This window comes from Phocoena phocoena, chromosome 7 (assembly GCF_963924675.1).
Source record: "Phocoena phocoena chromosome 7, mPhoPho1.1, whole genome shotgun sequence".
Lineage (NCBI taxonomy): Eukaryota > Metazoa > Chordata > Mammalia > Artiodactyla > Phocoenidae > Phocoena > Phocoena phocoena.
In genome coordinates, this window is record NC_089225.1 from 81092526 (window position 1) to 81104577 (window position 12052).

The following is a 12052-nucleotide window of genomic DNA, read 5'->3' on the forward strand; positions in this document are numbered from 1 at the left end:
CAAGGTCATTAGGAGGTTCAAATATGATAATCTGCTAAGTAGTATTTAGTAAACTGCTAGGTATCATGTAACTATTTACAGCTATACTCTTTAAACACAACTGGTATGTATGAAACAGCCCTGATTTAAAATTCTCTGTAAATAATACACTGAGTTGGCAGCAGAAACTATGATTTAAGTCATCTATACTTCTTTAGTCCCATCTTAACACTTAAGGCTGCTCAAAAGACACCATTAGATAGGTTTTACTCTAATCTGAGCTTTTAATTTTTCTTCTTAGCACCACTGCTTAAAATGAAACTGGGAATTGGGACTTGCCTGGTGGCGCAGTGGTTAAGAATCTGCCTTCCAATGTAGGGGACGCAGGTTCGATCCCTGGTCAGGAAACTAGATCCCATGTGCATGCACAACTAAGGAGCCTGCTGGCCACAACTAAGGAGCACATGTAACATAACTAAGGAGCCCATGAGCCACAACTAAGGAGCCTGCCTGCTGCAACTAAGACCCGGCGCAACCAAAAAAAAATAAAATAAATAAAAAATAAATAAATATAAAAAAATAAAAATTAAAAAATATGAAACTGGGAATTACCCAGAGCTTAATTATTAATGATAGTCTTACTTCTAGTTAAAAGTAAAACAAAGTGTTGGGGTTGATAGTGTTAGGAGATAGCTGAAAAAGTTTTAAATTGAAAATAAGAAAACTAAAAACAACAACAACAACAAAAACACTAGAAAGAAACATTTTTACTCCAAAAGAATTTTTATTTACAAGTAGAGAATTTTTACTTATTAGTATAAATTAAACTATAATTTAACCTCAGGGATAAGGGAAATAGGCTTTTGGGCCAGGAATCTTCACAGTTTAACTTGGTAGCATAGCAGGAACAAAGGATTAAAAATTATGGCAGATACTAACAGCGTGTGGTCTCTTCTACTGCTTGTCTCAATAATACACGGGAAAAAAATCAAGTCAATATATCCACACTCTAAACTACAGAAAACTAGCCAATGGTTGCAAAAACAAAAGTAATGCAGGGCAGTGGGTCTCAACTCCAGATTCTAATTTAATTCATTTGGAGGAAGTCCAGGGCACAGGTAGTACGTAAAATATGCCAGATGTTCTGACGTGAAGCTAGGGATGAAAACTACTGATCCAGGGTTAACACTCAAAGCAAGAACCAGCAATCCTGGAGACTCAGATAAAAACAGTTTTTATACAACTAATTTAAAAAATACATGACATGGCTTATATTATACGACTGATAAGAGTTGAAGATGAAGTGGCAAATTTAATCTGAAGTCAAACCAGTAAATTAAGGATGTAATAAAATACTGTGAGATACCAGTCACACATGATGAAAGGGGAATAGAAAATGAAGGACACAGTAATACAGAAGTGTTTAGAATAAAATATGTTTTAGTGAGGAGAAACTAAAATATATTTCCCATAAATGCTTACCATCTGTCATAGTCTGACAATTTAAAGCTGAACCTTAAGAAGTTACCTAGTTTAATGATCTCTTTTTCTTATATAAGGAACCTTGACTAAGAGGAATTATGTGACATGTCCAAGACAGCAAAGCAAACTATTAGTGTCAAAGCCAATATAATAATGAGGTGATAACAACTCCCGTCTCACAAAGTCATAAGAAAAAACTTGGGTCTGTTCATTCTCAGTGGCGGAAATGGGCTCTTTGCACCATGTTGCTGTTTCTACCACAGTCCCACCACGATCAAAAGGCTTTTATCTGATGAAATATTAGAGTATTTATCTGTGAACACAAGTTATAAAACAACATACGTACCATTTTATTTATTTATTTATTTATTGCGGTACACGGGCCTCTCACTGTTGTGGCCTCTCCCATTGCGGAGCACAGGCTCCGGACGCGCAGGCTCAGCGGCCATGGCTCACCGGCCTAGATGCTCCGTGGCATGTGGGATCTTCCCGGACCGGGGCATGAACCCATGTCCCTTGCATTGGCAGGTGGACTCTCAACCACTGCGCCACCAGGAGAGCCCCATTTTTCTTTTTAACGTGTGAGTATATCTATACATGTCTATACACAAGAGACGCTGGAAGGCTATAAGTCAAAATGTTAATAGTGGTTATCTTTGAGTAGGGGTTATGGTTGATCTGTTGCTTTCTGTTCAGTTTTTTGCTAATTTTCCATGAAGAACAAATGTTATCATTGCAATCAAAAAGTAGCAGCTCTTGTTAAGAGGTTTCAAAAAGGAAAAATGAATTTTCAAATGCTTAAATATTTATTATGGCAAAGAAGTTAGATAATGCAACCAGAATTCTCCAATTCTTATGTTTTAAGTGAAACAGTCTATAGACCACCAAGCCCCAAAGGCTGGGCCACCTCAACTGCACCGAGTTGCTCAATTCATAGAGGAACACAAAGCATAGAGGAACACAAAGGATTCCTCTCTGCAGCCTAATCAGTTCTGTCTTCTCTTCTCTAACACAATACTCCTGATAAAGATAGGCTGCTTGGGATGATTCCAAAAGTACTCAGGGCAAAGCTCTTAAGTATTCTCTTGGCATTTAAGTATTGTGATTAAATGCTTCCAAAGCGATAGACTAATTCTTCACTGTAATTCTGTAACCAGGAATTCAGGGCCAAGCAGGCTGACTTTATTATAATTCTATCAAATACTATTTTTCCTTCAGTTCTCAGAGGTTAAAATAAAATATGTTAAATGGTACAGAAATTACCAATGCTCCTTGTTTGTTTCCAGACATGAACTTTCTAACTCTCTAAGAACAAATTATATATCAGGGAGAAAATAAACATTTGTACAGAACATTTTTGGTTTCTGAAGGTTGTTAGTTAATGTTCAACATTTTTGGTTAATATTTGGAGAATCTAATATTCCTGAAAAAATATGGGGAGATATATATAAGCACTTCACTAATTCTTACTCTATGTTATATCTGTGTAATTTCACATCAACCATCCCCCAATCATTTTCAGGATGGAAAATGCCAATGTTAATCCGTTTTGATATCCCTGTTATTTATATGAGATGGTTCTTGAATAGTTCTCATATGTCCTTTTACAAGGTCTAGAGTTTTTACCCCAATTATCTAATTTTTAAAAGACTTCTAATCTTTCATCACTCTCCAAACCTCCCACACCAAAAAACAAAAGCAAGACAACAAAAAACAAAAACGAAACACACAGTTTCACATGGCAGAGTAAAAGCTAGAATAACTCCTGATAACTACGGACAGGTCTTGAGGTTTTAACCCCAAAGAAGTGGTTCTTGCTACTATAATACAGAGAACATTTCTGCAATAGAAAAAACTGCCTTCAAAAGAACTGAGGCAGAACAAAAAGGAGGCTGGTGATATATACGGTCTAGGACAGCCTTTCTCAACAGGGTTCCAGGCGAGAATTAAGCCCCATAGATAATGCTTTGAGTTATCTCTGACAAATGCTCTGACAAATAATACCTACCTAGTACATAATGTAGAGGTGATAAGGTAATTCATTCTACAATAAATGTCTTAGGGCATATGGCTTAATTCTTCTGTGGAACTGGTTGCGAGGAATTATGAATCCGCTAACCTCTACAACTTGACTTATGGTTAATGCTTCCTGAACATTATCTGTTGTATTTCCTTTCTTGCCAGTACAGGTTAATGATTTTCAAGGGCAGAGTTGAGGAAAAGTATAACTATCAACCAGAAGTAATAATTTCTACAATCTATTTCTTTGCAAAATTCTACACCCTCCCTAATTCCTTAAATTCTCCAATTAATGTCACTGTGAAATGGCCATATGGCTTTGGTGACAAAGCTTTAGATCAGTGGTTCTCAAATCTGAGTGTGCACCAGTACTATCAGGAGGACTTGTTAAAACAGACGGGCCCCACCCCCAGAGTTTCTGAATCAGTAGATCTGGGATGGTAGCACAAGGATCTGTGTTTTTAGCAAGTACCAAGTGATATTATATGTCATTAATGATGTGTAATTATTACACATCATTAATGACATATAATATCACTTAGTACTTGTAATTAATGATGCCTTAATTACAACTTATATAACCACCTCCTTTTTTCTTATGCATTAGGAAGTGGTACAGGTGATCCCTTACTCCCAAATAAAAAATACCCTGAAGGGCAGATCAGGTTTCTATTTTCAGCCTTCACACGAACAAATAAATGGTACTTTCTGTCACAGTGTGATCTGATCGCACTGCTTGCCCCATGTCACTGTGGGGCTCTCTCTTAATAAAATTAAGAAAACCCTGCACGCAAAACATTCTTTGAGTATCTTAAACTTTGTGTAAGGCAGGGACTAGGAGAGAATTACTTTTTTGGACCCACCCATTGTTTACTTTTAAAATAAAACACTTGAGAGCCATCTCTTTCTGGTTTGGTAGGGGATTCAAAGAACAACCAGTGTCCTTTTATTCATGTGAGATAGGTTCCCATCCCAAAACCTTGCCCATGTTTCCTTCCAAATTTCTTTGTTTTCTTCTCATGGCTCTTTCAATTTCTTTGTGTTATATAAGAGAGAAAGTGCCTCTGCCTGTGCCGCCTCTTTTTATTAGCTGCTATAATTCATTTTAATGAGCATGAGTATCTACTGGCATGTGAGGTAAGTCAGGATAAGAAGGGGCTGAAACAGCACCAGGGAGCTGAACCCTAGGATGGCTTGCCAGGGTCTGTAGTAACTATTCTAAACCACAAATCTTGACATCTCAAGGGCATAGAAAACTGTGGAAAAGGGTAAGAGAATGGTTTGTATCATGCCTTTTAAGTTCTTTTTTTAAAAAAATTTTTAAATTTATTTTTGGCTGCGTTGGATCTTCATTGCTGTGCGCAGGCTTTCTCTAGTTGTGGTGAGCGGGGGCTACTCCTCGTTGCGGTGTGCAGGCTCCTCATTGAGGTGGCTTCTCTTGTTGCAGAGCACGGGCTCTAGGTGCACAGGCTTCAGTAGTTGCAGCACGAGGGCTCAGTAGTTGTGGTACACGGGCTTAGTTGCTCCATGGCATGTGGGATCTTCCTGGACCAGGGATCGAACCCTTGTCCCCTGCATTGGCAGGAGGAGTCTTAACCACTGTGCCACCAGAGAAGTCCCCATGATTTTAAAATCTTGGTCAATTTGCTAAACAAAGTAAATCACTTATCTTTTACATTCATAAGATAGAAATTCATAATGAAGTTTATTTATATTTGAGTGAACTGTTAACCCAAAGAATTGATACCTTTAAAATAACAGTGAAATTAAAGTACAGTACAGAGATAAAGTATCAGTGAACGGATGATGATCCTAGCTTCTATGCTTCATGATATTAGGTGTATCATATGTAGTTTAATTTTCAAATTGTTGAAGTGAAAATAGTACCATTAGATGAAAGGAATAGGACACTTTTCCAGATCTTGGAAGTATGGATCTTGTAACATCCTATTAATCTCAAGTTTTAAATTGCTCCCTTGAACACTATGGTTTGTTTATGTAAAGTCCTATAAACCAAGTAGTTTAGAATCTGTTTACCTTTTATTTCCCAGTCTTTTTACTTAAAATTCATCCTAAAAGTAACTCCATTAAATCATGATCTAAGACATCTTTCTAGCTAGTCTCCCTCACTGTCCCCTCCAGCAGCATACAGGACAAAGAACATGTAAACTAAGGGGCACTTTCTATGCCACTTTATCAGAATAATGACAAACTAAATTTATCCCAATGAAATTTCAGTTTGAAATTTTCTCACAAATCTAAAAACTCAGGGAACAAAGGGAAATGGAAATAAAATAGTGTTCCTTTTAAAAAGCATTTTCTAGAAAATCTCAAGCAAGTAACTTCTCAAACTATGAAGTTAAGAAAACCTTAAGGGCCTTAATTTAATATTCAGCTAATTAAAAGAATTGTTGAGGACAGAAATACAGTTCTATTTGAGTTCCTAATTCAAATTTAAACAATGTTTACAATTCTTTTTCTGAGCAGTAAGTAATCTGGTTATAGGAAAGTACCATTAAAAGTTAATGATTACTGGGGCTTCTCTGGTGGCGTAGTGGCTGAGAGTCCGCCTGCTGATGCAGGGGACACGGGTTCATGCCCCAGTCCAGGAAGATCCCACGTGCCGCAGAACAGCTGGGACCGTGAGCCATGGCTGCTGAGCCTGCGCTCCGCAACGGGAGAGGCCACAACAGTGAGAGGCCCACGTACCGCAAAAAATAAAAAAAAAGTGACCTATTTAATTTTGTCATTTTTAAAGAGTGTGGTGTAAAACAGACTTATTTTCAGGACAAATTTGGCTTACTTTCCCACTGAAATATTCTCTGAATCCTTAAGTAAATGATGAAGATTACTATACAGTGTGCACGTATTTCTCCTCGGCATTATTAAAGCTACTTATGTATCCAAGAACTCCGTTTCTTAATGACTTGACAAGTTCCCGTGACTATATCAGTTTAGTAGGGTAGATTAGAGTCAAAAAGCTGATGGCTCAAGATATTAAAGTATTAGGATAATAAATGCTGTGAAATATAAAGGGATATTAAATTTTAAATACTTTCACTACTTTTTTTTTTTTTTAAGTTCCCTTTTCTCCACAGTTGGAGGAAAGTATCGAGTAAAAGATTAGAGAAATGGAAACCTCTGAGTATGCTTGCAACCCTGGACACTCAGAGTCTTAAGAATGATAAACTTTCTGCATTCAGACATAACACTATTAGAACCATCTCTTCATGTTGTTAAATCAGTTCAAGTTAAAGTAGATACAAACTGAACAATGGCTAGGGATGTCAAATGTTTTAAAAGTCAACACCAAGATATTCATGATCTTTAGTTCAATGGACAAACTCTAAAATACTCACTCATATAACGGAAAGTCTCTTCAGCAAGGACTGGAGAGAGGGCATCAGATCCATGTCGCTGCTGGCGTGGGGACTGAGTCCAGTCTTGATTTTCATATAGAAAGAGAGAGTCCACTCTTAGCTTATACTGGGGTAGCTGTTCTTCTAGCAGGCTCACCAGCTCGACTTCAGGGAGATCTTCATTGGAGCACACATCTAAAGAGGAGATTCCATGTAAATGAATCCAATATATTTCAATTTTCTAGGCTACAGAGAAAAATCGATGAAATTAGTTTTGTCAAAGTAGGATAATCAAAGCAACATTAGCCAATACCATGTCTCCGATGATTTTTATTACTGTATCCTGGTACTACAGTTGGCCTTTCTCTAGGTTTCTTTAATACGAGAACTTCTATAGTAAAAATATTACCATGAATTTTAATTGTATCCTATCTAAAAATATATTGCTTAGGGAATACACTTATGTTTTTAAAGTTTAAAATTTCTTATTTCTTCCTTATCAATATATTTAGTGCTGCTTACAAGAGATCTGATCTCAAATAACATATGCTTCGGGGAAAAAAGGCAACACAAAACAACCAGAAGAAAAGGAGTTCAAAAGGAATAAAATTACATGTTCTTTAACAACAGAATTGAACTCTGTGGGAGGATTCTTCAAAATCTGGAAAAATTACATTTTACTACATTCTCACAGAAGCTAGATATAAAAAAAAATTAACTTACTGAAAATGTGATACATTTAAAGTCTTGAATACCTTTCACATCACTACTCGCTCACTTGCACACCTCTAACTCCCCCTGCTTATACTTCTCTGAACACGCTTGGGCTTCTCCACCTTCATGTGTTTGCTCCTGGCTTCTTATTCCAAATGCTGCCCATCATTTAACACCTCCCAAATTTAGCAGTTTACAAAAAAAAAAAAAAAGTTATCTCTTTTAATATGCTTAAAATACTACAGCTTAAAATAGAGAAAATACAGGATGTCATATCAACCCTCTCATTTTTAAAAGAGATCTGGTATTTCCTTTGGGGGTGGCATAAAGAAACATGTTCTAACTCTGGCAAAGAACAACAAAGTTCATTTTAAGAAAACATACCTTAAAAGAGTAAATTTCAACTACTTGATCTTAACAGTGAGGAGGCTGACATTAATCAAATCAAGTACAAGGAGACTGACAATATCAGACAATCCTATTCACCCAGAAGGACAAGCAGTGGCTTCATAACCACAAAGATGAGGTATATAATCACAGAGATGAGGTACATTTAAAACCTTAAATATGGATCTAAAGAAGCTCCTCTCAACCCTTAGCAGATCTCTTAAATAAGAGCTCTGAAAATACATCCGAATTGTATTACTATGAATTCTATGCGACTATTCAAATTTTTCCTGCCACAAATATATCACATACAGATTGTCATTATAAATCTGCAGGAAGAGAAGTTGACTATAAATACATGCAGAGCTAAAAACAGACTCTTAGGCATTCAAGGGTATAATGAAAATGAAGAAAAAAGTAACATTCATTAAAAGAACTACTATTCCCTAGAAATTTTCTTTTAATAAGTAATAATAAAATTCTGTGAAAATTCAAGATTACCAATTCCCTACTTCAAAAAAATAATTTTAAAAGTGAGTACACAATCAAGGTTTAGTAGATTCAAATAACATCCTTAGGGGCAAATCCTATTTGCTCCTCTCTCTCTCTCTATATATATATATATTTCAAAAGAAGATGTTGGGGGTAGGAGTTTATTAATTACTTAATTTATTTTTGCTGTGTTGGGTCTTCGTTTCTGTGTGAGGGCTTTCTCTAGTTGTGGCAAGCGGGGGCCACTCTTCATCGCGGTGCATGGGCCTCTCACTATCGTGGCCTCTCTTGTTGCGGAGCACAGGCTCCAGACGTGCAGGCTCAGTAGTTGTGGCTCACGGGCCTAGTTGCTCCGCGCCATGTGGGATCCTCCCAGACCAGGGCTCGAATCCGTGTCCCCTGCATTAGCAGGCACATTCTCAACCACTGCGCCACCAGGGAAGCCCCCATATTTTTGATAATGTACTATTTATTGCTTTCCTGATTGTCCAGTCTTAATATTTTTATCCTCCAAATGTCCCTTCCTTATGCTCACTTCTTTCTAGCCACTTTGCCTCCCTTTAGGTTCGAGGCCTCCTCTTGTTTCTCTTGAATATGGCCTCAAAAGTGGTCTGTCCTCATTACACTCATATTTTCCTCTACATCTTCATATCTTTATTAAGTTACTCTCCTACACAAAGCGAAGAAAGGCCTGAATTTCATCTAGCCAAAGTAGAAAAATCTCATGAACAGTTAGGACAATCAAAAGATCCTAGAAGCGTCATGCCTACTGGTAGTAGGGTTAAATTAATGCAGAATAAAGCATACTAGAGTATGGTCTTGTGATATAGAGACTTAGATAGCAAAGATTAAAAACAAGCCTCAAAAGAACTGGTATCGGGCCTCCCTGGTGGCACAGTGGTTGAGAGTCCTCCTGCCGATGCAGGGGACACGGGTTTGTGCCCCGGTCCGGGAGGATCCCACATGCCGCAGAGCTGCTGGGCCCATGAGTCATGGCCGCTGAGCCTACGCATCCGGAGCCTGTGCTCCGCAATGGGAGAGGCTACAACAGTGAGAGGCCCGTGTACCACAAAAAAAAAAATAAAAAAGAACTGATATTATCAGCAAGTAGCTTGAGGACCTGCCAAAATAATAACAGTTTTTCAAATAAGACAAGAAAATTCAAACATCAAACAACATAACATTCAAAATATTCAGCATTTGATAAAAAATTACTAGATATTCAAAGAATAAGCAATTTGTAACCCATTACCAGTTGGAAAATAAATCAATAGAAACAAGCCGAGTAAAGACAAAGATGATAAACGTGGTAAACAGCAATTTCGAAATAGCCATTATTAATATGCTCAAAGATTTAAAAGGAAAACATGAATTTGATGAAAAGAGAAACAGAAAGTATTCCTATATTTATAAAATTCAAATAGAACTAGAGTACAATATCTAAATTTAAAAATTCACTGGATAACATTAACATATTAGATACTATCCAGAAGAAAAGAACAGTAGACTTGAAGGCATAGCAATGGAAACGAATGTGAAAAAAGATTAGGAAAAAAACCAGAGCATCAGTGACTTGCATCACAATAACCATCAGTCTAACACACATGGAATTGGAGTCACAGAAGAGAAGAGGGAGCAGCAAGGATATTTGAAGAAATAACAGTCAAAATCTTCCAAATTTAATCAAAACTATAAATCTATATTTCAATGAAGTTCAGTGACTCTAAGCAGGATAAACACAAAGAAACCCAAAGAGAAAAATCTTAAAAGCAGAGAGAGAAAAAAAGACACATTACATTTGAGGGAACAAAGACAAAACTGATCTCATCAGAAGCAGTGCAAGGTAGATGACAATGGAATGTCATTGAAGTGTATAAAAAAGTCAACTTAGAATTCTGCACCAGTGAAAACACCTTTTAAAAATGGTGAAATAAAGACTTTTCAGACAAGCAAAAAACTTTGACTAGTCATTGCCAGCTGACCTATATTCCAAGAAATGCTGAAGTTCTTCAGGCAAAAAGGATATAAGATGGGAAGTTCAATCTACAAAAAGAAATAGAGTGACAGAAATGGTAAATCTGTGTGGAAATATATAAGCCTTTTATTCTCATAATGTATTTAACTTATAACTGTTTAAAGCAAAAATAATAACAATTATGTATATAACATATGTAAATATAAAAGGCATGGCAAGAATAATACAATGGCAGGGGGAAATGGAAGAATACTGTGTGTCACTTTATGGAATAGTATAATGTTATCTGAAGATAGACTGTGATAAATTTAAAAATGCATATTGCAAACTCAGAGCAACTACTGAGAAAAAAGAGAGGTATAGCTACTTAGGTCAATAGTGGAATTAAAATGGAATCCTAAAAAAAACAAACCAACAAACAAACAACTCAAAAGAGGAAAGGAATGAGGGGAAAAAAGGAAGAAAGAACTTTTAAATGGAACAAAGAGAAAACAAGTAGGAGTTCAGTAGACTCAACTAAACTGATAATTATATTAAATGTAAATGGTCTAAACATACCAATTAGAAAGTAGAGATTGTCAGACTAGATGAAAAAAAGATCTGACTTTAAACTATCTATAGGAGATGTCCCTTGAATATTCAGATAAGTTAAAAGTAAAAGGATGGAAAATGTTACCATACCAATTCTACAAAAAACTCTTTCAAATATAGAGAAGGGAATACTTCACAACTCATTTTATGAGGCCAGCATTGCCCTAATACCAAAATCATGCAAAGACGTTGCAAAAAAAGGAGTACAAACCAACGAATGGGAAACACACACACACACACACACACACACACACACACACACACACAAACATTAGTAAATCAAATCCACAATATATAAGAATGATGATACATCATGACCAAGTAGAGTTTTCCCCAGGAATGCAAAGCTGGTTTAAAATTAAAAAATAAATCAATAGAATTCACCACACCAATGGATTAAAAAAGAAAAACCATCTCAGTAATGGAAAATAGGTATTTGACAAAATTCAATACCCATTCATGACAAAAACCTGTCATCCAACTAGGAAGAGAAGGACACTTTCTCAATTTGAAAAAGGGCATTCTCAAAAAACTTCTGGTGAAAGACCGTAACTTCACTCCTAATATTGGAAATTTGGCAAGGATGTTTGCTCCCACCACTTTTATTCAAAAATATACTGAAATCCTGTCCCATTCAAAGGGCAAGAAAAAGAAATAAAACACATCTAGATTGAAAAGGAATATGTAAAACTGTCTCCATTTGCAGACATTATGGTTTATGTAGCGAATGCTAAGGAATCTACAAGAAAGTTAATAAAACTAAGTTAAGCAAAGTTGCAGAATACAAAGTCAATATATAAAGAATCAATTTCATTTCTACATACTAGTAATAAACAGCTGGAAAATAAAATTAAATAAACAATGTCATTTATAGTAGCAGAAAAAAATTAAAAATTTAGGATTAAATTTAATAAAATATGTGGAAGACCTGTGTAATAAAAACTACAAATACCATTAAGAGAAATTAAAGAAGACCTAAATAAATGGAGAGATATATCATGTTCACGGATTAGAAGACTCAATAGTCTTAAGATGTCAATTCTCTACAAAGTCT

At 36.1% G+C, this 12052-nt stretch overlaps 1 protein-coding gene across 1 annotated transcript in view; it reads right to left on the reverse strand.

Annotated features, from left to right (window-relative positions):
• TRAK2 (trafficking kinesin protein 2) overlaps positions 1–12052 on the reverse strand; it is a 60423-nt gene that overhangs the window by 22450 nt on the left and 25921 nt on the right. Inside the window, exon 3 of the mRNA XM_065880089.1 lies at positions 6840–7034. Coding sequence (XP_065736161.1) covers positions 6840–7034 — 195 coding nt within the window. The remainder of the gene's footprint in view (positions 1–6839; positions 7035–12052) is intronic.